This window comes from Pholcus phalangioides, unplaced genomic scaffold (genome assembly GCF_987345545.1).
Source record: "Pholcus phalangioides strain wild (caught in Gottingen) unplaced genomic scaffold, Ppha-v1.0 ptg000022l_1, whole genome shotgun sequence".
Taxonomy (NCBI): Eukaryota; Metazoa; Arthropoda; class Arachnida; order Araneae; family Pholcidae; genus Pholcus; species Pholcus phalangioides.
Window position 1 is genome coordinate 35851430 of NW_028301615.1, and position 24927 is coordinate 35876356.

General features: G+C 37.0%; 3 protein-coding genes across 3 annotated transcripts in view; 1 reads left to right on the top strand and 2 right to left on the bottom strand.

Annotated features, from left to right (window-relative positions):
• Positions 1–3842: 3842 nt before the first annotated feature.
• Positions 3843–5876, bottom strand: LOC149070268 (integrator complex subunit 10-like). Its single transcript, XM_089249309.1, has one exon. The coding sequence runs from the start codon at positions 5874–5876 to the stop codon at positions 3843–3845; it is 2034 nt and encodes a 677-aa protein (XP_089105435.1).
• Positions 5877–6938: 1062 nt separating this feature from the next.
• APC10 (anaphase-promoting complex subunit 10) lies at positions 6939–18849 on the top strand. Its single transcript, XM_089249746.1, has 4 exons — positions 6939–7266; positions 11254–11370; positions 13579–13741; positions 17621–18849. Exons 1-4 carry the CDS (start codon positions 7206–7208, stop codon positions 17904–17906), a joined length of 627 nt encoding a protein of 208 aa, XP_089105872.1. The 5' UTR covers positions 6939–7205; the 3' UTR covers positions 17907–18849.
• Positions 18850–19977: 1128 nt separating this feature from the next.
• The window catches only part of LOC149070270 (relaxin receptor 2-like), a 127481-nt gene continuing 122531 nt past the window's right edge, over positions 19978–24927 (bottom strand). The window contains exons 17-19 of the mRNA XM_089249814.1: positions 24244–24448; positions 23993–24157; positions 19978–22510 (exon numbers count right to left, since the gene is read on the bottom strand). Of these exons, the coding sequence (XP_089105940.1) occupies positions 22308–22510; positions 23993–24157; positions 24244–24448 (573 nt within the window). The 3' untranslated portion in view covers positions 19978–22307. The remainder of the gene's footprint in view (positions 22511–23992; positions 24158–24243; positions 24449–24927) is intronic.

Genomic DNA, 24927 nt, shown 5'->3' on the forward strand with positions numbered 1-24927 from the left:
AATAGAATGGGTTGGTTATGTACAGTGGAACTTTGGTTAACGAGCAAAAATTTTACACAAATTTAGATTCGATTAACAAGCGATGATTCGTATAACGAACAAAAATTTTACGCATTGTTAATTTAATTTCACGTAGTCACAGCTGAGTCTTCAGGAGCTAGCTCATGAACAGGAACCACTAGTTGTTGAAGCAAGTGTGTCCTTAGGAAGGACCATGGGACTGGAAATGAATGACAACAACATTCAAGAACCAGTATAACATGTCCAGGAGTTAACCACACACAAACTGATGGATCTGCATTGCATGTAACTGCAAGAGTTTGATAGACGGGATCTTGGATCTCATCTGTGGAGGAGAAAGAGGGAAATGAGAGGAGCCTCTCACTTCAAATGAGATTAGAGAGATGAGAAAAATGTGATAATCTGTGCAAAAATTTCGTACAAAAGAACCACCTAAATGAAGCTGTAGCAGTGTGCGAGAAATAAATCACAGCGACGACAATGCAATTTTTCATTTCCAAGAAATTCTAAAAAAGAAAGCACAAGCAAGTGCCATTGGATATAAGTTCTTATTCAAATTTACACAAAAAGAAGTTTGCAGACAACAGAGAGTTCGTAAATCATCCTATATGGTAGTCCTCCTCAATCGTTCAGATTAAGTAAATTTGTAAATATTATTGTATTGTAGTCTATATTCATTTATGGTGTCGTATTTTCTTTTGATTATAATATCATATTATTTATGATATTCTTATTGTGTTGCTTTTATCAGTCTTTTTATGTGAATGAGAAATTGTGGAACATTATTTGAGTTTCTGTTATTTCCTATGAGGAAGTTTGATTTCGCATACGAGCAATTTGGATAACGAGCATGTCCATGGATCAAATCAAGCTCGTTACCTGAAGTTCCACTGTGGGAAAAAGAAAATGTTGCTCTTTCTACTAGCAGAAAAAAAAATTATTTGAGAGGTAGGAATGTTTCGAATAACGAAAATAAATATTGTATATCATGAACATTGCTATATAGAGGAATTCTGAATATGACTCATGAACTCTGATACAGGCCATGAATAAGGAGAAAAATTATTAAAATCAAGATTAAATGCAGTAAAATTGATGTAAAGTGAGTCTTATTTCAATATTACCTGATTTAATGAAAGAGCATTAATGAAAATGATTTTGACTTATTCTCAATAAAATCAGAGAGGGCCAATGAAAAGTAAGAACATAATTTTGTTTTTATCAATGAAAACATTGTTTCACAAAAAAAAAGAAAAAGATTCAATCAAATGGAAGAAAATGCATTTCGATTATATTGCTCATATTTCTTGGTGACTTCTTCCAAGGGCGTAGTGAGGGGGGACTTAGGGGTCTGGTCCCCCCAAATGTGAGAAAATGACCGGAAAAAGATGGCCAAATCTATTGCTCTATCACTTTGACCTCCCTCGAAATTAAAGTGGTCTCCACCCCGAACCAAATTTCTGGCTACGCCCCTGACTTCTTTACTTGTTACAAACTCTGATGTTGAAGAGTTTTGGCAAATTTTTAATTTCATATTTTTAGCAGGTAGATGGGAATCTGTACCATACAGTAAGGCACAGTCAAGCATCCTTCGGACATGAGCAGAAATATGGGGATCAATCACGGTGAAGGCTCTATAATCATGTCTCTATAATCATAGGTGACTGAACATGAGAGCTGAGACCATTTGAGAAACCCATATAAATTTTGTGGGGTGGGGCGGCAAGCTTTTCACTCAATAATTACTGAATGCATAAAGCAATGCACGTTTTCCCCTTCTAGCATACACCCTTGAGTCTTGTATATAGAATGACTGACAACTTTTAGCTTCCCCCCATGCTTTCTACATGTCTATCATGTCTCATCAACCATTCGTCTTAGAAGAATGCTGTAATTTAAAAAATGCTTAAAATGTGTTCAGAAATCATTCTGTACCAGTTTTGAGAGTAAAAATAGTGTGATGAACTACAAAATATAAATTTTTATATGGCCTCCCTGTTATCTGACTTCCAATTACAGAGTTGTTTCCCTGTCTCTCTTGATACCAAAAAAAAAAAAAAAACAACTACTTATTCTTAAGTACAATATTCGTTGAGATATTTAGGTTCAGAAACTGAAAAGTTGGGAAAGAACAGCATAAACTAATAGACGAAGCTCTTTCCCATCATTCATGCTTTTCTTTTCCAACTTTTCGATCTCAGCGAATGTGGAACATGGATTTTTTTGGCCTCAGAAAAGACTGAGCAACAACTTTCTAACTGAAAGTTATAAGACAGTGTATATGTATAATAGTTTTTTTTTATCTTATGAGACTGTATTTTTATTCTCGAAGCTGGTACAAGGTAATTTCTGAACACATTTTGAGCATTTTTTATTAGAACTATACCTTTACAACAAATGGTTGATCAGATAAAGGCACAATTAGGAGTTACAGGACACCCTGTATTATATTCAATTTGACAGCATCATCATCACCCACTTCAAGCTCAGTTTAGCATGTTGATCGAGTTCTAGTGGTAAACCAGCATGACGATTTTGATGAAGTTATTTGAGAAATTCCTCGGGTAAGATCACAGCAAATTCATGTGTGGTTTCTCAATTCTGTGTGGCAATTTTTTTTTTAATACTGTATCACAATTCATATTTTCATTTAATTTCAGAATTTATTTGCACAGGCATAAAAAGTTATTGGAAATATTATGGGGGTGGGGGGGGGGGACTCAACCCCCTTGGGCCGATGGATATTTCTCTGATCATCCACATTTGATTCTTCATTATTTCTGTGCTCATATGGCAAAATGTTATGTCACTTTTTAAAATTTGACGAGGACATATTTATAAATGATATTTTGCCAACATGCGATACTGTGGTTTTTGACTTATTACAATTTGCCTCCGTTGTTTCCTCATAAACTAAAATAGAAAAATTAAATTTTGCCACCTTCTAAAATTTTAAAGAAACTGACTCTGGAATGCAAACAACTCAATTTTTTTGGGAAAATTAACATAAAATTTTGCCACCTGAGCACAGATTTTTGTTGCCATATCTCTTCAAGTTTTGACTACTTTCTTTCTGCTTACCCTCCTGTGGGATTTAGGCCTGTCTTTCTGGTTTCAGACCTCTGACGAGAGCTTTCATCTTCTTCCCCCACAATTCACAAAAATCTCCAAAACATAACCAAAATCCCTATCTGGGACATCTTTCAGTAACAAAGAGTTAAAAATCATATTTTAAAATAACATTTGAAATAATCAAGTTTTGCTTCAAAACATCAATCATGAATGAAGATGTAATCAGATGATTCTGAAAACCAAAATAATCAATAACAGGATAGTTGCCGCAACACTCCAACACTAAAAAACAATTAGCAAAAAAATATGGGCAGTGTAACTGATACATATCAGTAATCCACAGATCACATTAACCAAATAACCCAAACGATTTTAACATTATGATGAACAACGAGCAGCTATGAAAGCCATCCAAACACAGTTTAACTGACACTGGCTATTTTTTTTTTTTGCAACCAAATTAACAAAATAGGTATTTCTCAACTTATAAACTAACACGCTTCCTCATCAGCACTGTTTTATATTCCGTTCAACATAGACACACTTGTTTAAGGATACTTTTTTTTGTTTGAAGTCAAACATATGAAAATGGAATTTCTGGGGGAAAAAAAAAGATGGAAGAACCTTGGAATATTGACTAGATTGGAACTATATTCACTAAGTTGATTCGTAATGTAAAAGTTTCTATGAAAAATAATTATGCCTGCATACAGGTATGTAAACATCTGAATACTCTAATGGGAATGACATTAGACAAGTGACATTATTTGATGTATATGATCCCGCTCTTCAGAAATGAATGTGACAAGAAGCCTTTCTACACTTTCATTGCTTCGTTCCATTTGTTTGATCATAGCCTCCTTTACATCCTCCTTCGAACATCTGTTCATTCCACGTGTGATCACCCGTTCTTGTTGCATTGTTGAACGAGGCAGTATATCCAGGATGATGGACTGATCGGAACTGATCATGTGCATGAACTCTTCCAGGACGAAAAAGTTTATTAGATACTTGAAGAACTTATCAAAGAAGAAACTTCCAGTCCGTTTGATCTGTTCCAGGCATTGCATGAGCAGCTCTTTTTCACGAGGCCATTGGTGTTGTGACAAAATAACCAAATGACCTAAAACCACATCTTTGTGATCCGTAAGATCTGTGTTTTTCATATACACAGACAGAAGAAAACTTACGGTGAAATTCAAAACATCACCAAGACTATAGGAAATAAAGGAAAATTGATGTGGTTTGAATTGATTCGATGATTGCACGGGGCAACCAGCTCCGCTGGAAGCTAGTGCTGAGAAAGTGGAGATCAAGTATTCCCATGCACGAAAGTGTTCGCCGACATGACTCAAGCAGCTCGCTAATTGCAGCTGTATTTTATGTTCAGTGAAGGGATCATCAACAGATTTCAAGATCGGTGTAAGATGTGCAACGGCATCCTTGTGGCGACCCCAGTAAACAAGTAGATTGGTGTAAAACTCTTGAAAACAAGGCCACTCACTCACTTTAACTACTTGACACAACTGAGAGATATTCTTACACAAACAATCAACCTGCTGCATCCACTTCCACAACTCAGCAGCCATCATGAATGACCGCTTGAGATTTTCACTCGTTTTCCAACACGAATGACTAACGACTATAGAAGAAATTTTATCAGCCTTACTTTTCACAACCTTGTCACACTTGAACTTCTTTCTGATGCTTTCAGAATAACTTTCATCATCAGTTGAACTCATACCCTCGATCAATAGGTAATGGTAGCTTTCAGCCGATTTCGGGTTAGCAGTGTTCGAAAACTGATACAAAGCGTAAAAGAATATTGTAGCAACTGTAAAGAAAGTCTCTTTCTCGTGATTGGCATTTTCTTGAGTTTCCATAGACGAATAGTCATTACCCTGTAGAAACAGTCTACCACGAGCGAGAAGCAAAGTCTTTTTCCAGTTCATGTCAAGAATGAGACCAAGCTTGGAAGAGAATAGGTCAGCTAAGCTCCAATTCAACCGCTTTCCTACAGCCTTGACGACAAGAAACATGGACTTCCAAGCGTCATTCATACCTCCGGCAGTGAGGATTACGTCATCCCTACAAGCTTTTAGGACACTAGTGTCAAACTTCTTATCTGGCATCGTAAAGATGAGTAACAGATAAAATTCCATCGACGCTTGGAGCAAGTGCACCAGCAACGTTTGTGGGAATTTGACATCGGAGTTGAAAAGAATGACCGGCATCATTTTGCATACAAGCATGTTGCGATATAGGTTCACAGGTTGATTGCCACGGGCAATGCTCTCGCCGACGGACAACGAATCAACAACATTTTGACAGTTCTTGCAAAGCTCATCCGGAATCTCTTGTATTAACAGAGTCATGATGCGACAGCGCGTTACAGGGTCTTTGCATTTAACTGCAGTGGTTGATAAGATATTGGATTTCACATCGGTGGGTAGATATTTGAACATTTTCTTTAGATAAGCTCCTTGCTCCGACTTGATACGAGTCTCCTTCAAAGCGTCGACAATGTTGGACATTTCCTTGGACACCTCCGGCTGATTAGAAAACTTCTTAACGAGCTCAGCGAAATAAGCTGAGCCTTCTTTAGCGTTGGACCAATTCTTTTCCATTCTATAGGTTTCGAATTGGATACGGAAATCATCGGGAAATAGAGATCGAGTTGTGTTGATCCAGCTCTTGGACCTTAGTGGCCATTCCTCTTTATACCGCTTCATATTCGAAATCAAATAATCTTCGTAACCTTTACCTCGCAAAACTTTCGCCATGATCGTGAATGGACCCGGTGGATTCAATACAGTTTCGTAACCATCTCAACGGAAAACCTATTGTAAATAAACAGTTCAAGTTCCAAGGATTCCCCACTAGGGAGCTATTGCGAAGCTATCTTCGTCTTCTTGACACTTTTCTAGAATTGGATCACGTGACATAGCTCTTCAGTTGCAATATTGCGGGTCACATAGAGCGTATCCATGGCAACCAACATGGCTACTTCCTCGAACACCCTGAGAAAACAAATTCAGAAATGAACAAACTCATATGTTCTGAATTAGAAGCACTAGATACAGAATATAAAAAAAAGGTTTGATGGCTTGAGCACATCGTGAGGACCCACGTTTGATATCCACAGTGGTGTTTGACTGAAATTGTGGTTTTCCCCACTTCAAGCGCAAATGCAAGCGATCTCGCTTTTGCGAGGTCTTGCCACAGAAAGGCAACAGAACTTGCAAAATATCCAATCATTAAAAGTCGCTAACAATTAAAAAAGAAACAGCAGCATCAAAATTACACAACTGGACATTCACAAAAGTTTTGAGGGACACACTTTCGGCCCGATTTCCTTGCTCTCAAAGTAAAATGCATAAAGGCGATAGATCGGAGTTGTAATCGGATTAGAAAAGAAAAGATTGAACTGTCATATGTTTAGTTTATAAAATTATAGCTATCGCTTCCACTTTAACCATTGGTGAAGATACAGGGGAGGGGGCAAGCCCCCCCCCCCGCGTCGAAGATAAATACTGATATAATGCATTTGCATATATATATATATATATATATGAATGACATCATCACATGCCCCCCCCCCCCTCCCAGACTTTCAAGTACATCTCCGCCTATGCTTTCAACATTGACTTCTTTGATGAGCATCCTCTTTCCATCCCTCAGTGATGATGGTGGTTGTTTTGATGTGTATTCAAAAAGCATAATTTTCCAGCAAACCCAGCGACAATCGAAAACGTTGGGCGAGATTTTTTGCGCAAACATTGGCAGTTGCCCGTATTTTTCTCCAAAATATGGTCAACTGATTACAAGCCAATCAAATGTCTAAAGTTAGAGAAAAAAGCAGCGGAGTGGAAACTTATAACTTGATCAGTCGAGAATTTAAAATTATTTTAAATCTAAAGACAATTCTATTTTTTTAAATTTTATTTATCTCAAATAACTTAAAATGAGAGAGCAATGGCGAAATGGCCACGACCCACGGCGCATCCACAAGATGTCGCATTGTTTACAAAAGTTGTCCAACGTTGTTTTGGTGTTAAATCTTTGTAAATTTAAATATTTTTAAGGAGAAGTAGGAGTACAAGATTTCAATTATGCTTTCCAACAGCTTTCCTTTGTTGTGGGAACCTCCTTCTTCCCACAGAGACGAAGAAGGTGAACAATATTGATTGAAAATTACCATTTCATGTTATAATGTGGAGATAGTGGCTTATAGATTTGAATTTCTTGTGGTTTTAGACTTTGTATAATAAAAGTCCCATCCTTATAGTAATATAATTATTATAATGAGTTAATAATTGTCACTGGAATGATAATACAATCATTATATACCTTGTATGCAATAATATATTCATGATATCAATGATAGTAATGCAGTTATTACATAATTCAATAATGGGTGACAACAGAGTTTAATTACCCTTATGGATGCCAAGACCTCGTTTCGCCACCCGATGCATAACATAGGGCAGCGGTTCTCAACCGGGGCTCCGTGTGCACCTCCCAGGGGCTCCGCGGCGACTCGAGGAAAGTAAAATGAATCGGTAAATTTTGTGAATATGTAAATAAAAGAGGCCTACAAGGTTCTACTATAAAAATTATGTACAAAAAAAAGGGCTCCGCCGTAGAAATTATACACTGAAAAGGGCTCCGCGAGTCAAAAAAGTGAGAACCGCTGACAGGGAAATAAAATTTTTTTTTACTGCTCTCTCTCACCTGTTGTTTTTGTTTATCCTGCTTCCACTAATCCACGTTAGAAATTGGGATAGTAATAGTCCACATAGTAATAGTCCACGTCATAAATCTAAATAATCCACACGCGCATCTATGGAATTTAACGGATAGTACTACCAAGAAACAAAAATCAAATTTACCGGAAAAATAAATTCTACAGGATTTTGTAGACATGAGGGTACAGATGCAGTATAATTCAGATTGCCAAGGGCGCTGTAAGTCACCAAGGCAGGCATAATGGTGCAGGTTAATGTTATTTAGATTTTTCATTCCAGGGTATGAAGCGCTAGTAACGCGGGCTATTCAAATGACGTCTGCCTTTGTGTATTAGAAATAGCGTCTCATTGTCTTGTCTCACTTAGATTATGTTTCTGTCAGGTTGTATTTTTCCAATACATTTATTCTTATTATTTTTCGTAACTTCTGCCTTTTCGTTTTCAGTGTCGTAAAGAAATATTATTTTAGTTATAGCGCTGTTTTCCCTAGGAGCAGGTTTCCTGTGCCATGCACAACGTGATCCACCCAGCGCGATACAGCGTCCACTCACCAAGAAGAAAAGCAGTACGACGGTTTTCCTACAGAGCTCAATACAGCTCACGATGGTGCTTTACGTCGGGCATGATTAAGCGACTGCTTCTGGAGCAGTCAAATGCGTCGTGCGTTTTGCCGATGTTCTCTTCACTCTTTATGTGTTTTCTTTCCCTTCCCTTCAAACTGGAACATGAGTTGCCCAGACGACAGAGTAGCTGATGCAAGGCCATATACTATAATATAGCCGTCCTGATCTGATGCGCTGCGGTAGGAAAAAATAAACGCGTAGCATGATTACGTAACATGTTTTTGCCGGCGCTAAATGGTCTAATTCAGTTCACGAGGCGCAAAAAACCTAATCCTAGGAAAATTCAGCGTTAAAGCCAGGTTTTCCTAGGAGCAGGCTTTCTGCTGCGCGTCCAGCGTGAAAACTGTGATTGGTCAAAAAAACATATCAGCGTTTTCACGCTGCACACTGCGCAGAAATTTTACTCCTAGGAAAACCCGGCTTTAAGTGTAAATGAGTCGCTTATATAGTTCAGTGCACCGGATATTCAGACTTTAAAATAATAGTAAAGCCAGGTTTTCCTAGGATTAGGTTTTTTGCACCTCATGAGTCAAATTAGACCATTTCGTGCTGGCAAAAACGTGTTACATAATCACGCTACGTGTTTGTGTTTCCTAGCGTGGCACATCAGATCAGGGCAGCTTTGCACCAGCTACTCTGTCGTCTGCAGGCTTGCTCAGGTTTGAAGGGAAAGAAAACACAAAGAGTGAAGAGAACATCGGCAAAACGCACGACACATTTGACTGCTCCAGAAGCAGTCGCCCAATCACGCCTGACGTAAAGCGCCTTCGTGAGCCGTATTGCGCTCTGTAGGAAAACCGTCGTACGGCTTTTCTTCTTGGTGAGTGGACGGCGTGTCGCGCTCGGCGGTTCACGTCGCACGCAGCACAGGAAACTTGCTTTAAGGAAAGTGGAGTGAGGACTGAGAACCGTCCCTAGGCGACCGAATCAAACACTTTTGGAGCGAAATAGGCAAAACATTTCCTGAACGTGTTCTCAATTTGCGGAATGTATACAATTGAGTAATTTGAGTCAGTTCGTGAGTGGGCAGGATCCGAGTGCGATGACGTCAACACGTCCCACACGTAGCGACGGGATGCGCATCAAGATTTCTAGAACAGCGGTTCTCAATTGGTGCTCCGCGGAGCCCTTGGGGCTCCTTGTGCACTCTCCAGGGGCTGTGCGGCCGCTTGAGAGAAATACAAAAAAAAACAGTAAAATTTAAAAAATAATTATAAATATTTTTAAATATTAAAAATAAATCAGTGACTTTGATGAATAATTAACAAGTTGTCCTATACGGGGCTCCGCCATAGAACTTTTTAACTCAAAAGGGCTCCGCAAGTCAAAGAGGTTGAGAATATAGATACACATATTTGAACATGTTCCCAGTTCAGGAGCGTTTTCGGAAGGAAACGATCTCGAGGGGGGGGGGGGAGGACCTTCGCATTTGAGAGGCTCCCGGAGCCTGGATATTATATATTCAAGGGCGTGCGGGGGGGGATAGGAGGTTTGCCCCCCCCCCCAGAAATGTGAGAAAATGACAAAAAGATGGCCAAATTTGTTGTTCTTTCTCTTTGGTCCCCCCCCCCCCCCAAAACAAAATTTCTGGCTACGCCCCTGTATATATTAGTCATTCAAGTTCACACTGAAAATGTATTCAAATACCGTATATACTACCGTTTAGTGAACACTAAAAAATTACAGGATTGATAACAATTCAAAATTATTAAATAATTAAAAATCTATTGAAAATTCAGATGTTTCTGATAAATTATTTCTTGATTGGTGAAATATCATAGTTAATGAAAATTCGGAAATAAAGCAAAATTATTTCACAATTAAAAAAAAACAAACTAAAGATACATAAATTAATGAAAACTATTTACATAAATTAAAATTGAAAATCGATAAAAATTAACGCAAATTTAGGAGGGATAAAAATAAATGAAAATTCAGGATTTAGATTGAATCACACAATTAATAAAATTAAATAAAGGTTATTATATAATTAACAGAAATTTTGGAATGAATGAAAATTCCAAAATTAATGGAATTTTTGCAAAATTTCTGATATTAATCCCACATAATGAATGAAAATTTCAAACTTGTGAAAAATTAAAACAAATGATTGATCCACAATTTAAAATTAATAAATAATTCCAAAACCGCTGGAAATTCATATTTAATGAAAAACAATTAGTTCCTTATTATTATGACAACAAGAAGTCCTTATTTATTATGTGAAGTCCGTATTTATTATGTAATTTTTCACCTGTAAACACTCATTGCATTTCTCTGTAAACTCGACAAATTAATGATAAACTTGGCAAGTCTGGTGGCATCTCTGATGATCTGGTGATGTCATAGTGCCAAGAGAAGTGTAAATTTCCCAGGAGGATCATAGAGATTGTTATGGAAAGTTTCTTTCGCATTAGTAGTTATAGTGGCATTCTGCTTGTAAATATGCGTGAATAGCTATTCTGCAAAAAAAATCTATTGTCCTTCGCTTTGCTTTACGCTTTCTTTGCCATCTCGAGTGCTTGTGAGAGACATTATCCAGAACAATATGCCTGTCATCGTTTAATTTACTTGTTGGTTTATAGTAGTTAGTGATGTTCTCAAAATTTAAGTTTCACAAAACGATAGAAATAAATCACTGCATATATTTTTATACTCACTGTGTTATAAAGCAAACTTGTCTAGAACAGAAATAATTTCAGGCTGTTGATGCTCCATTTTGTACAGGTTTCACTGTATCATATTTTTTTTATTCAATATAATATACATAAATTTTGAATATTTTTTAGTTGACAGGATGACCGGCAAGAAGCGTGAAAAGGTTGATCCAATGAAAGAAGAGCGAGAGGGAAAAGTTAGAGAGGTTGGCTATCAAGCTGTGTGGTCATTGTCATCTTGCAAGCCTGGTAATGCTGATCTTTCATAATTAATTTGATGTGTTAGTGAATTTATGCACATTAAAGAATGTTGCATTGCTGATGGTACGCTGTGAAATGAATTGATCTTCAGTTACAGCACATTTTTTAATATATGGGGGGGGGGGAAAGGAGGGGTGTACTGCAAGATCAAGTGGACTATTCTCATCTCATTCTCCTGTTAATACTTTCTGTTGGGGGAAGATAAATGGCATCTACTTAAAAAACAGAGTTGCTGAGAATACGATCCAGTGATTCTTAAACTTTTTGAGAATTTTAGGCGTAATTTATCTGCTACTTTCCAAGACAGACCAGGAAAGAATAATATCAAAGCATTGAATAGACCCATACCAACAGGGCTTGACAAATTGAAAAAAAATTTATGTGGGGGGCCAAAAATGACTTCAATCTGGAGAAAAAATGGTCCTAAATAATCAAGAAAATAGACCTTTTTCTGAATATTATGCGGAGGTGAACTTGGAAAGAAAAGTCATCTGGTCTGAGTGGGAATCAAAACCAAGTCCTCTTGGCAATTGTGCTGCCATATGTACCACTGGAGACAACCTTGCCTTCTTAAATAATGATTTTTTTTTTTTAACTTTTCCATGTGTGTGTGTGACTTTATTTCCTTTTTCTGGATTAAAAGACTGTCATGAAATCAGAAAATTTAGTGTCATTCATAGACTTCAATTTCGCAATCACATGCAGAAAATTTTAGGTGCCAATACTGATCTTATAGTTGACATGGCAACCTGATATCTGGGATTTGTCATGTTCTGCGTATCAATATTACCAACTCACTGAGATGCCTCTGACAAAGTTTGGTGACTCCGCTAGAAGCTTTGATGCATACTTTGAGAACCTCTTGTTTAATCTATAAGCCATGCAGTTTTTTCTAAACCTGCCAGCTGGGCTAATGGCAATGAAAAAAAAAGCAAGGAGGACTGGAACATATATCAACGATACATCATTTTAAGAACTCTTAAGGCACTAACATTCATTCAAATTGCCCATAGATAATTGAGCAGTCTGCTATTCCTATTACCTATAAGCAGTAGAGAAGTTTCATCATTGAACTGCTAATGTCACTTTTCGATAAAAGCCTGCTCATTCATCATATCCATGTTGGTAGACAAGGCACCAAAATTTTCTTGATGCCCTCAGACTCCAATGTAGTAATTAGATGAAAAAACCTACTGAAACAAAGAATTTTTGGCCAAGTGCAAGTTTTTTGTTCTGGCCAAAATACATTTATAAAGTTTTATGCACCAATCCGAATCTTTAAGTTCTGTAACAATCTGGTGCCTGGAATTTGTCAAGCCCGGTATTAATACTACATCAAACATTGAGTGCCACTTCAAGGAGTATGTTGTCCAAAACGATCTTTATTTTTTTGCACTTACCCTTGAACTTTAAATTCAGCATTCAAAAATGAATTCATTACCATAATATGAAAGCTGTAAATATTGTGGAGAGGCAAATGTTAACATTTCTTTCTATTTGCAAAATTTCAAATTGAATATAATCATAAATTTGTTAATTTTTAGGTTGAGATCAGCCAATTGATGATATCTTACTCATTTGAGCAGCCCTTCATGATACTGGAATTTTTTTTGTGTCGTGAGTGGTGCTGCCAATTTCTTTTTTTTGTTTATTAATGAAGAAAAAGAAGTTGCATGAGGAAGAACTAAAATCTGATGGCTCTGCTTCTATATAGCTGAACCTAATATTAACCGCTGAACCTAATATTATTATTGATTTATCATACAAGTTATATAACAAAAAATTCACAAGAACTGAGGATTGATTTTTTGTTTAGGAACACAATTTTAGGTTTGCATTAATGTACAGTATTAATAAAATAGCCAATTGCACATTTCTGTAGACAAACTGGAAGCTAACACTGAAAGTGTGTGGTAGAAAATCAAGCTATATTCCATTTATAATCAAGTTTTTTTTTTGGTAATAAGTGGTTTTCAATTGATATGTAAATTCGGAATATGATTTGATGCCATTTTGAAATTTTCTGCGTTGTTGTACAGTGTATAACAGTGCTCTTGTATATTTGTTTTTACACATATGTATCTCATTTTTGTATGATTGAATAAGTTCTTTATAGTCAAAATTTTTTTTTTAATGTATTCATAGAAAAACAGTCAAGTTCTACAGTTTAAAAAAATTATTTCTTTTTTTTTGAAGGATTTGGTGTTGATCAGTTACGAGATAACTGCTTGGAAACATATTGGCAGTCAGATGGACCACAACCTCATTTGGTGAATATACAGTTCAGACGCAAAACTACCATACAAGATGTTTGTGTGTATGCCGACTTTAAGCTGGATGAAAGTTACACCCCCAGCAGGTAACAAAATATTTTAATTGATAGTTTCAAAATTTTATTAATTTTTCGTCAATTGTTGAATTGACTTTTGTCAATGTTTAGATTTGTTGTATGCCCCCCCCCCCCCAACGTATATAAAACTCATGATAGTGGCACTTAAGGCTGCACACATACTCAGGTAGTGAGCATAGAACTTAAATGCCATAGCTGCAAATTCAATCGTATGGTATCTTTCTGCACATATGCCAATCACAGTAGGAGTAGACAAGATCATTCTAGGAGGATACCTATACAGACTTTTTATTTCTGCTTATTGGTTGTGTTGTCTTCTTCCCAGCACTCCTGTCCAATCTCAAGGCTTTTTAGTGACACAGTTACATGGTAGTAGTTTGATTACAGCTCAAAAAATACTAATGTTCAACATAATTTTATTCCCAAAATATTCTTATATATATGCATAGGATGTTTGGTAAGGCAAATCCCAATGAGATAGTGGTATGGTCACTTTCAAATTATTACAACTGTAAGTATCACTCTTCAAAGCCTGCCATAAGTTAGAGGAAAAAAGAGCTTTATGGTTTATTTTTTGGTGTCATTCTAAGTCTGAGTTGTAGCAGCTATTTTGGAAATTTAAATAGGCCACATGTTTACCAAAGAAGAAAAGCAACCTGTTTAGGCCACCACCGTAGAAATCATTGAAAAAGACCATGGTGTTGTCATGGAAGTTGCTAGAGATAGTTGTTGATGTGAGCATTTCAATAGAATGAGCTCACAATATTCTACACGAAAAAAAAAAAAGAAAAGTTAAAAGCTTTGCCAGGATTGGCCACAATTGATCATAAGTAATTTTGTAGTGCAAAAGAAAACTTGTTAATATTGACTCATACTACTAAAGACTTTTGATATCGTTTTTGGCTCTGGGTGAAACATGTATTCACCACTATACACTAGTTAAAACAACTGTCAAAACTGTAGACAGAGCATTGTGAAATGGCGCCAAACAAAGAAAGGCTGTTTTGTCTGCTGGAGAAGTAATGGATACAATGTTTAAGAATTTTCAAGGCAATGTTAATGTTAGGGGCCATTCAAGTATTATGTAAGCAAATTTTTAGCCATTTTTGCCCCCCCTTCCCCATCGTCAGCAAAATTTCGTCATCAGCTCTGCCCCTCTGAATCCTTACACATATTGGTAGGATCAGAGACGTACGGGGGGGGGGGGGCTTGTGTTCCCTCCCAGGATCAAAAATTTATTTTTTTTTAATGCAAAAAAGAAATATTTTCTTAATTGAAATTTCAGAAGAAAATACCTTTCTATGTTGTTAATTTTTGTTAATTTCAATGTTATTCGAAAGCTATGAACACAAAATTTATCTTTAATAAATTCATTGCGACCTACCCTCTAAGCCATACAATGATGAATTCCATAAAGGCCCGCGGACCAAATATGGCCTTGGGGAGTTGTGGATCTGATGCGGCCTGCCCTCCTCAAACCTAATTTTGTAAAAAATGAACTAAGCGCCACATCTACAGATTGCTTAAGTGTCCTGTGGTACAATTTCTAGAGCATTTAAGTGGCCCGTGGCACATTTTCAGATCACTTAAATGACCTGGGACACAGTTCCAGAATACTTGAGCGATTCGTGACACATTTAGAGATTCCTTGAGTGACATGTGACGTAGTTTTAGAGCAATTTAAGTGGCCCAGTGCAGTTCTACATCACTCAGTGCAGTTACCCGCGGCACATTCTCAGATTATTCAAGTGATCTGCGGCATATAATTATGGATCACTTGAGTGATGCGTGGCACAGTTCCAGAGCTTTTAAGTGGCCTGCACACATTTTCAGATCACTTGGATCCGCGAAAAATTTAGAGATCACTAAAATGGCTTTGTAGAGCACTTATCAATTTATCAATGGGGGGGGGGGGGAAATGTCAAGTGCCCACAAATTATCGAAAGGTTTTTTTCATTTTTGGCACACTGAGTAAAATGCTATTAAAAATATTTCATATTTTCATGAAGGGTGGTTGATGACTTAAAGCATTAACCAACCCCCCCCCCCCCGTCATCAAAAGTAAGCCAATCGGACCCCCCCCCCTCCCTCCTATCAATGATGATGTAATACTTGAATGGCCCCTTACTGCTAAAATGTATAATTCAGTTATTTCATGAAGTAAACTGATCAAGTTAATAATTAAAAGTGTGTAATTGAACAATAATTCCACACTAACAAGCTATTTTATAAAATAACGGATAGACAATTAGAGTGTAAAATAAACAGTTGGACACTGAATTATATAGAATACAAAATGTTATTTATGTTAGTCAAAGCCTGAAAGAAAAGCTAAATGTATATGTGTTTATTTTACTTTTAACAGAGTGCAGATTGTTATTCTATGAAATGACTAAAAGTTAAAAGTATAGAATACAAGGGAGTTTCATGCTTTAACTGACTTGTTCAGTTATTTCATAAAATAACTAGGTATTCTATTGAATAACTTATTTCATAATTCAACAGTAACACTTACAGACACTATTTTCAAAAGGGTCAGATATTAATAAGAGCACATTATTCCATGATTTTAGGATATTTGAAAATACAGCTGCAGGTGAAACAGCCATTGGCATACAAATTAGGCCATGTTTCACTGAGACACTGCTTCATCTCAAGAGATCCACCATTGAAATGGCTAAATTGTATGAATTAGGCTTTGCACCAATCTCTCATCTACTGAATTATATTGATTTTCCCCAAAAGGTGACTTTTTCCTGTTCTTAAACTTGATGGATTTTTTTCCCCATCAAATGAAGAGGTCATCGTAGCTATAAATGACAACGTTTTAGGAGTTAGAGAAAACATTTTTTCTGACAGGATAAAGAAATTTGAAGAAAATTATGGAAAGTCTGGGGAGATTAAGAGACAATATAGTAAAATGAAATAGAAATTTGTCCAAAAATTTTTTAAGCTCCTTACTTATTAAATGACCCTTGTAGAACTCCTGCCCAATTTTTTTTGCAGTTTCCCAATTATATTGCATCCTAGGATGCTATGCACAATGTTACAATCGCTGGCTATGTTATAAATCACTGGCATATACACTTTATGGCCAGACACTGTTTTAAAAAAAGTGACGGTAGTGATCAGAATTATTAATTTGCTGGTTGTACACAATTAGAATTAGTTGACAAAATGAAGAAATAGGCCTAAGAATAAATAATATTTTTTAACTTTCAATGCAAGTAGCTCTGAATTCGTTTTTGGTTCACATCATTTGTGTAATTTTACATGCTATCAAAGATAGAATATAGGCATGTGTGTAATTACAGTCGGGTGCAGATCCAGGGTAATGTTTTGGGAGGAGTGATTTATTGTGAGGTTCTTTGGATTGTCCCATATTTTGCGGGGCAGACTAATGTTTCCCATGGAAAAAAAGAATACATAAAAAAAGTAATGCAGCTATACCTGTGAGGTTTTGTCCTTTTTTCCTATGCTATTGAAGAAAGAACTTCATATAGATCTGAAATACTTATAGCTGTCATTTTCATTACATTTTTGGTATATCTACATTGCTGTTATGTTAATAATTTTTGACATATTATTTGGCTCTTGAAGGGGATTGTTCCTATTACTTCCTCTGGATTCTAGTTGCAGTAAAGTTGAATTGGTTTTTATTTAACCACTCTAAGCTCCTCACAAACAATAATGTGTAATTAAGAAATAAGGGCATTTTTTAAAATTTTGTAACAAAGCCGAGGTCATCATGGCACATGGTTTTGGAACCACAGGTTTAGGCAACAGTTGTCAAAGGAAAGTTGTAAAACATAAATTGTTCTCAAATCAGTGTAAAATTTTCTTTGAAATGTTAAAATTGTGTGAAATTAATTTTTGCTATTGTTGCAGGATTTCTATTCGAGCTGGTAGTCATTTTCATGATCTGCAGGAGATTGAAGTTGTTGAGCTCAGTGAACCCAATGGATGGGTGATAATACCATTGAAGGACAACATGAATCGACCACTCAGAACATTTCTGGTTCAGATAGCTGTGCTATCAAATCACCAAAATGGGAGGGACACTCACATGAGACAGATCAAAGTACACTCCCCTGTACAAAACACTTGTATGTCCGCTATGAAGCTTCCACCTTTTTCTACTGTACAGTTTTCATCTTACAGCACTATTAGGTAACAGGTGTTGTAATGTAGGGGTAGGGAGAATGTGGATGCTACATTACCTGTATATGTCTTGTCAAGTTACATGTTTTTTATGATTTTATTGAGTTGGAAGTGCACGCAGAGTTAAAGATTCTGTGTGATTTGTGATATCTGTGGTGTTTGTTTTTCCTGCCATTTTATTGGCTGTTAGAAGTTTTTACATTTTTTCCTCATTCATCTGTTTATTAGTGTATACTTTTCATTTTGAGCAATTAAAGTTTGGATTTTTGCCCTTTCAGAAAATCAGTAAACTTGAAACTATTATAACTTTTTGGGTTTTTATACTGTGGTGTAATAGTTTTAATGGCATGTTTCATCAATTACTATGGTGGACATCCTGAGTGCAAGAAGTAGCGGGCGATGAGATGATGTGACCTTGGAAGATTGTGAATTACTAGAATTTTTAAGCTGGATTATGGAATTAAATTCCTAATTCAGTTTTTTAAGAGGGTTGTGTTATCTCTTTGCTCGTTGTTACCTTCACTGAAGATATCCACTGTAGTAGGGAATGAAACAAATAACAATGAAGTTACTCGACTAACAACCAAAATCAAATGAACAGTCCCAAAAAGTTGTAATAGTTTGATAAACTCAGACTGTGAAATCCTACTGTTCTTTCTTTTGAATGTCTGGAATTTGTTGTATAATAATTAAAAGTAGTGATTTGTGTTTTATTTGTTGGATGAAAGTTCATCTATTTGGAACAATGAGAATAAGCTACAAACAATGATTATTTTTAGCTTCTGGTTGCAATCAATCTGTTAAAAAGAATTGTAGATTTGATTGTGTACATGTTTATTTAGTCAATATCAAAATACAGATTTTCTGTTCTCTAGTAATTGTCTGTACAAAATTGATCTGATTGTCTGTCTTTTGTAAATCTGTACAAAATTGCCATACATTATGTTCGCTATCTATGCCTCTTTTATTATTTTGGTATAAATGATATATTGCATGCTTTGAAACAGGCATCAGGAAAATGGCAGTTGAGATAGAAACCACTACCTGAACATTTTGTGAAGTGGTTGAAAAAAAGAATGACAAAGAAAAGAGTAATGCACACACATACAGGAGTAAAAGATAAATCTTTAATCAAAGAGACATTTAAATTTATGAACGAGCACCACATGAATACTGATAAAATTGAGAATGAAAATACCACAGATATATTATGACTAAAGGCCTGCTTTTACACGTCAAGTAATTTAGTAGTTGAGTGATTTTGTTGTTAGGTAGATAAGTTTCATCAAGTACTAAAATCTATTCCAACGTAAGTAATAAATGCTCATTATAGATAATATGAGGACACATGTTTATTGGGTCTACTTAACCAAAAAAAAAATTAGCCGGATTCTCTATCCTATTTGTCTACTTGACAACTGTACCCGGTAAACATCCCTTTACGTCTGCATTCATTTTAAAGCACTTGACAAATATTAAAATTTAGTTAACTACTAAATTATTTGACATGTAAACGAGCATTTTTAATGATAAGCGGTGAAATTAAAAATCTCTTACATTGTTGAACATGTATGCTATATATATAAATGAATGAATTCATAAAAAGAGTGATGGAAAAAGTAACTCAATATTTCATTGATCAATTGAGAATAGTACGAGTGAATCATGAGATATCTCACACACACATTGAAATCATAATACGGGATTTTATTGTACTCGTGTGATTTCTTGTTTAATTCCTTTGTTCAGTTACTTAAAAAATATTTTTCAATACTTGAATGTAAATTATAACTGGGTAAATTCTTATATTCACAGATGACATACAGTATTCAACAATATTCAGTTCCATTTATCCTGATGCATATTCGGAAGGAATTTTAAGAAATGATCTTGTCCTACAACGGTAAATCATTCAACCCCATAACACTTCACTCATAGTTAGTAAAACTGGGGGCAGATGAAAGCATTACACAGAAAACAAAACTTTACGTCAGGTTGCACTACACGTACACGCACATTCCCGCATGTACCGATTCGTTGGGGGGTTCCGCGGGGGGGGGGGGGGTGTGGTGTAGCAGTAGTAGGTAGGGGCTCGGGGATCCATGATGCAGCCACCTCGTTGGGCAATTTGCCTGTTGTGGCGTTGTATTTGTATTTGTATTTGTATCTTGGAATGGGTACACCAAGTGTAAAATTTATCATGATTTCCATGCAATTTTATGTAAATTAGCTGTGATGTCATATAATGTTGGATGATGAGATCAACATTAGATGAGGATTTCAAGGTGAATCGTTCAGATCAAAATGAAGAAATTTTTTTGCGGAGAAATGGAATAGAAAATGTTCAACTGGGGAGGGGGTGAAACTCAAGATGTTAATTTTATTTAGTGGTGGGTCTGTTAAACGCAATACCAAGGTTGGACAAGAGAGAAAAAGTCACCATCACTGGCAATTGAACAATAAGAGGAGAATCATGCCATAGAGGCCAAGGTAAAGTATACAGAGTGCATAGCTAACTCCTCTCGCCACACAAATTACTGGCGAACTGTTGATTCCAGTAGAAATTTCCAATTAGAAAAAAGTATCCAAACAACGTGTGGGTCTCGGATACGTCATTCATATCGCAAGTGGTTGTATAGTTCAGGGCTGCAACTATGATTTTTGCCGCCCCACAACTTTAAAATTTGATAATTTTAATTGTGTTCTTTCTTTGTTCCCACCTAAAATTGCCGCCCCCCCCTAAATTTTTCCGCCTGAGGCAGTTGCCCCGTCCCCCCTCTATTTATGGCAGTTATTAGAATAAAGAATTTTTGAAGTTTTTTTATTTGGTCACCCTGTCCTAAAACCCTATAAGAGAGAAAGTTGTTGCACTGTTTCTCCTGAGGCAAAAAAAAAAATCCACGTTTCTAAGTGCAATATTTGCAGGGGTATCTTATATTTAAAAATCGCAGTGAAATTGGGAAAGAACAGCATAAACTTATACGGACAACGCTTCTTTCCCTCGTTTATGATGCTCTGTCGCACCTTTTCAGTGATTTTTTGAATTTAAATATTGCACTTACAAACGGAATTTACTTTGTTGACCTCGGGAGAGGCAGAGCAACAACTTTCTAATTGGGTTTTTGAGGACAGGGCGACAAAATAAAAAAGTGAATATTTTAATAACTATACGGCCACTTACAATATGAATGACGTACCTGAAGTCTCCACGTTATTTGGGTATTTTCTAACTGGAAGCATGTCTCTGGGATCAACGGTCCGCCAATAATTTGCGGCGAGAGGAGTTAGCTATGCACCCTGTATATTGAAGACATTTAGATGGATAAATTACATATTGAAGATGGTCATGATATAAATGTGCCTCGGTGAGCACATTTCTAGTTCTTTAATAATGAAGTTTTATTCGACAATTACGTTTTTTGAGAAATTGAATTTTCTGAATGTTATGCCGGAACGAATATTTGAGTGATTTGTCTCCCCGGGAATCGAACCCTGATCCCCTTGCATACCGAGCAAGTGCGCTATCCACTACACCAGACAGTTTTCGATTTCTTATAACACGCATTAAAAGGTATTAGTTGGCGCACTTGCCCGGTATGCAATGGGACTTGGGTTCGATTCCCGGAGGAGACCACTTTTTTTCCCCCAAGTATTCGTTTAGATATAAACTTTAGAAAATTCTCTATTTCTCGGTATATATCGGTCCGAAAAAACTGTCTTATGTTTTTAATACGACGTAGTTTTTAGGAGACATAGATCGGGAAGTTGTTTTGCGCGTAACGACTGTCAAGTTTATAATTTTTTCTAACCTGTAACGTGTTTTATAACAAATGCTCAAGTGTAAGTGAATTAAGTATAAGTGTGCGAAACGTACTCAAAATTCACTGAAATTAACGATTTTCAATTGTTGGAAAACCGTCAACGATGAAAAGAGACTTCGTCATGCCTCTTTCGTCACAATAGAGAAAAATGCTTCCTATGTCCTTGCAGACATGCTAATCATTTTTCAATTCAATCAACTCGCGTTTGTTTTCAGATCAAAAGTCGCCAAATAAGTACCGAAATCGCCAAACGATACTTAATTTTGTTTGAAATCGGATGACGATACATATATTCTCTAGCGTGTCGCTCTTTTGGGTTGTGTGGTCAAGTCTCATCTCATAGTGGACAGATAACGACTGATCTCTAAATATTACTATATTACAACAAACACATAATAAAAACACGAACATTTCGAAAGGAAAAACAGATCACAGTCAATCGCTACTCTAATAACTTGAGCAGGACCATGATTATCACAGATATGTAGGAATGTTTTGGAGGGATATAATTATAAATTAAAAAAAGAAAATATATTTTCTTTTCTCTCACACACATGCTGTCACACACGCATAAGTAAAAGCTTTTAAGAGTGTTAAATGGCCGTGCACTGCTCGTCTCCATATTCACATCCGGATTTCCGAGCGTGCGTCGTCAAGAACTTCCCGACTTCGACTTCAGTCAGAGATGCTGTCACTACAACGTTCGTCGGAAGGATCGAGCCGTTGCTCACCGATCTGCTCTCCGAATTGTTCGTCAGACTCTGAGTCAGTGACGAGGAAGTCTGAGCCTTTGGACCTGGAAAAAAATCAATTTTTCACAAAATGTTCAATGTGTTACGTCAGATGCGTGAAACTCACAGAGCAAGTCATAAATTATTAAACTTCAAAATGCGATATTTTTTTTCAATGAAGTAGGCTTTCTTTCGATTCTCAGTAGATACAAACTAAGGGAAGGGTATAAGGGAAAGTTTTCCATCGAGAAATCAACTTTACAAAATATCTGGGCTTGTCACTAATGAAATAAGAGGCTTTTACGAAGACGAGATATCTCGTCAATGCCGCTTAAAGGGTTAAATGCATAAAAGTGTAACAGAATAAGGTAATTATAATATGTAATATGTGCGTGTTCAGTGATTTGAAGGTGGTTCTTTATTAGTCATTATTATTCTGAGAGCTGCAATTGAGAGATGGCGGCGGCAAAAGTTTGAGAACCACTGAAATAAGAGATAGATAACACACAGTGCTACCCGTTCGCGCGCGTGGGAGCGCTGCTGCTGTGAATCTATATACTCAAGCTTTACTACTCTAATAAAGCATGCGAGAAATATGTTGTTATGAAACATGACGTGTTGTGAATATGCAGTGTGTCCCCGAACTCTACCCCTGAAATGAGAGAAGTGATAATCCACGTCAAGACAGTCGATTTTGTCTATGAAACAAACCTAGGGTCGCAAATGGGTTTTTTTATTCTTATCATGCAATTTAGGCTACTGGAGCCAAAAAAAGAAAAAATTACTAAATTAATCTTAGAAGTACGAGAGAGTAAGACAATTGGAATAAAGAAACCCCCCACCGCACACGCAATAGTGTTAGAGAGGGAAAGAGACGATTTTTAGTGATTAATTGCATGTGACTGGAAGAAAAGTTTCCTTGTCGCTTCTCATAGCGGTAGACCAGAGTTTTCTCATCACCAGACTTCTACCCAGATTCAAATCCGCGGACGTTGACGGTAACCTTCGTAGTGGAAGACGAGCATCTTACCACTGCACCACTGGGGGGGGGGGGAGCAGGCGGGTTTCGTGCTCGTGCCCCGGTCTCTAGACCCGAGCGGGCGCAAATTTCATTCTGAAACCTCTCCTTCAACATTACAAGGGGGTGTCAAAATGCGCGCTTGCCCCGATTGACCAAGCTTCTAGTTGCGGCCCTGAATGCACCTATCTGTCGAATGAGTGGGTTGTGGCCCGGGGTTCTATTAGAAAAATTGTTTGTTTTGACGTGTACTATCACCCCTCTCATTTTAGCGGGAATGTTTTAGGACACCTTCTTGTATATAGTCAGTGGTAGGGTGGTTTTCCTGAATATTTTCGATAGGAAGATTGTGTATTAGCTCGTGGTTTATATGGCTTCTATCGTGAAATAAGGTGCCCGACGCATGTATATATTCAATGTCCGAAACTGTCTCCTGAGATACAGGTGCAGGTAACCACACCAGGTAGACATAAATTCAGTAGAACTTTATTGCATGAGCAATGAGTGATATTTTGTTTTAATGCCTCACCTGATATGAAGATACATTCGAAATGGTTGAGACATGCCGTGACCCTTTCCAAAGACTTCTCTATCTTCCTCCGGAGTTCCGTGGGTGCAGCGATTGTGTAGAGGAGGGGGTTCAGGGCGCTGTTTATCGGTAGGATGAATACGACCACGCATGCGTACAAGTTATCTGCAAAAAAAACAAAAGATTTATCAAGAAAATGTTTTTCCAACTACAAAGTGTCTGATTATTACGAACGGACGAGGATAATTTACGAGATATGGTGACTCCAACGAGGGCGACGAGCTTTATGAGGACTATGGGTATCCAGCAAAAGCAGTCAGTGAGAACGATGAAGAAGAACCTGAGGGCCAGCACGGCGTCCTCGTGCTTCTTGGCCAGCACGGCTGGTCTCGCTCTTCTCCGATCACGCTTGATCACCAGGAACATTCGTAGGTAGAGAACTATTATGAATATCACCTGTTTGAAAAACGTTTTGGAAACGTGATATTAGAGCCTTGTTGTCAATTTCACAAACGGGGTGCCCGAAACTGAAGGGGCCCATTCAAAAAAAAATCGTAAAAAATGGAAGCGATAGAAATGCACCGTTTGCTGCATTGGTGCTTGGGGAAACAGTAAATTTTCAGACTAAAATTAATTACAAATTTTTGCAACTGGTGGCGCTATGGTCTAGAAAATCCAAAGTGCACGATATTTTCAAAATATCATTTGCAGCAACACATGGCATATATAGCCTCGGAACAGGATTGCAACTAGGGGAGGGGAAAGCAGGCGACTCCTGTGTCCCGGGCCTGGAGTAGAGGAGCAAATTTCACCCTTTACTCTCTCCTTCAACATTTCAGGGGGTGCCAAAATTCATGTTTGCTTTGGCTGACCAAGCATCTAGTTGCGACCCTGGACCGAATGGCCTGAAATAAATTTAGACAAAAATTTTGAAA

Coding starts and splice junctions, on each gene's coding strand:
- APC10 (XM_089249746.1), top strand. CDS start 7,206: ATGCTTTCCAACAGCTTTCCTTTGTTGTGGGAACCTCCTTCTTCCCAC. Junction 7,267..11,253: donor TTCCCACAGAGACGAAGAAG/GTGAACAATATT, acceptor AATATTTTTTAG/TTGACAGGATGACCGGCAAG. Junction 13,742..17,620: donor GAAAGTTACACCCCCAGCAG/GTAACAAAATAT, acceptor CTATTGTTGCAG/GATTTCTATTCGAGCTGGTA.
- LOC149070268 (XM_089249309.1), bottom strand. CDS start 5,876: ATGGCGAAAGTTTTGCGAGGTAAAGGTTACGAAGATTATTTGATTTCG.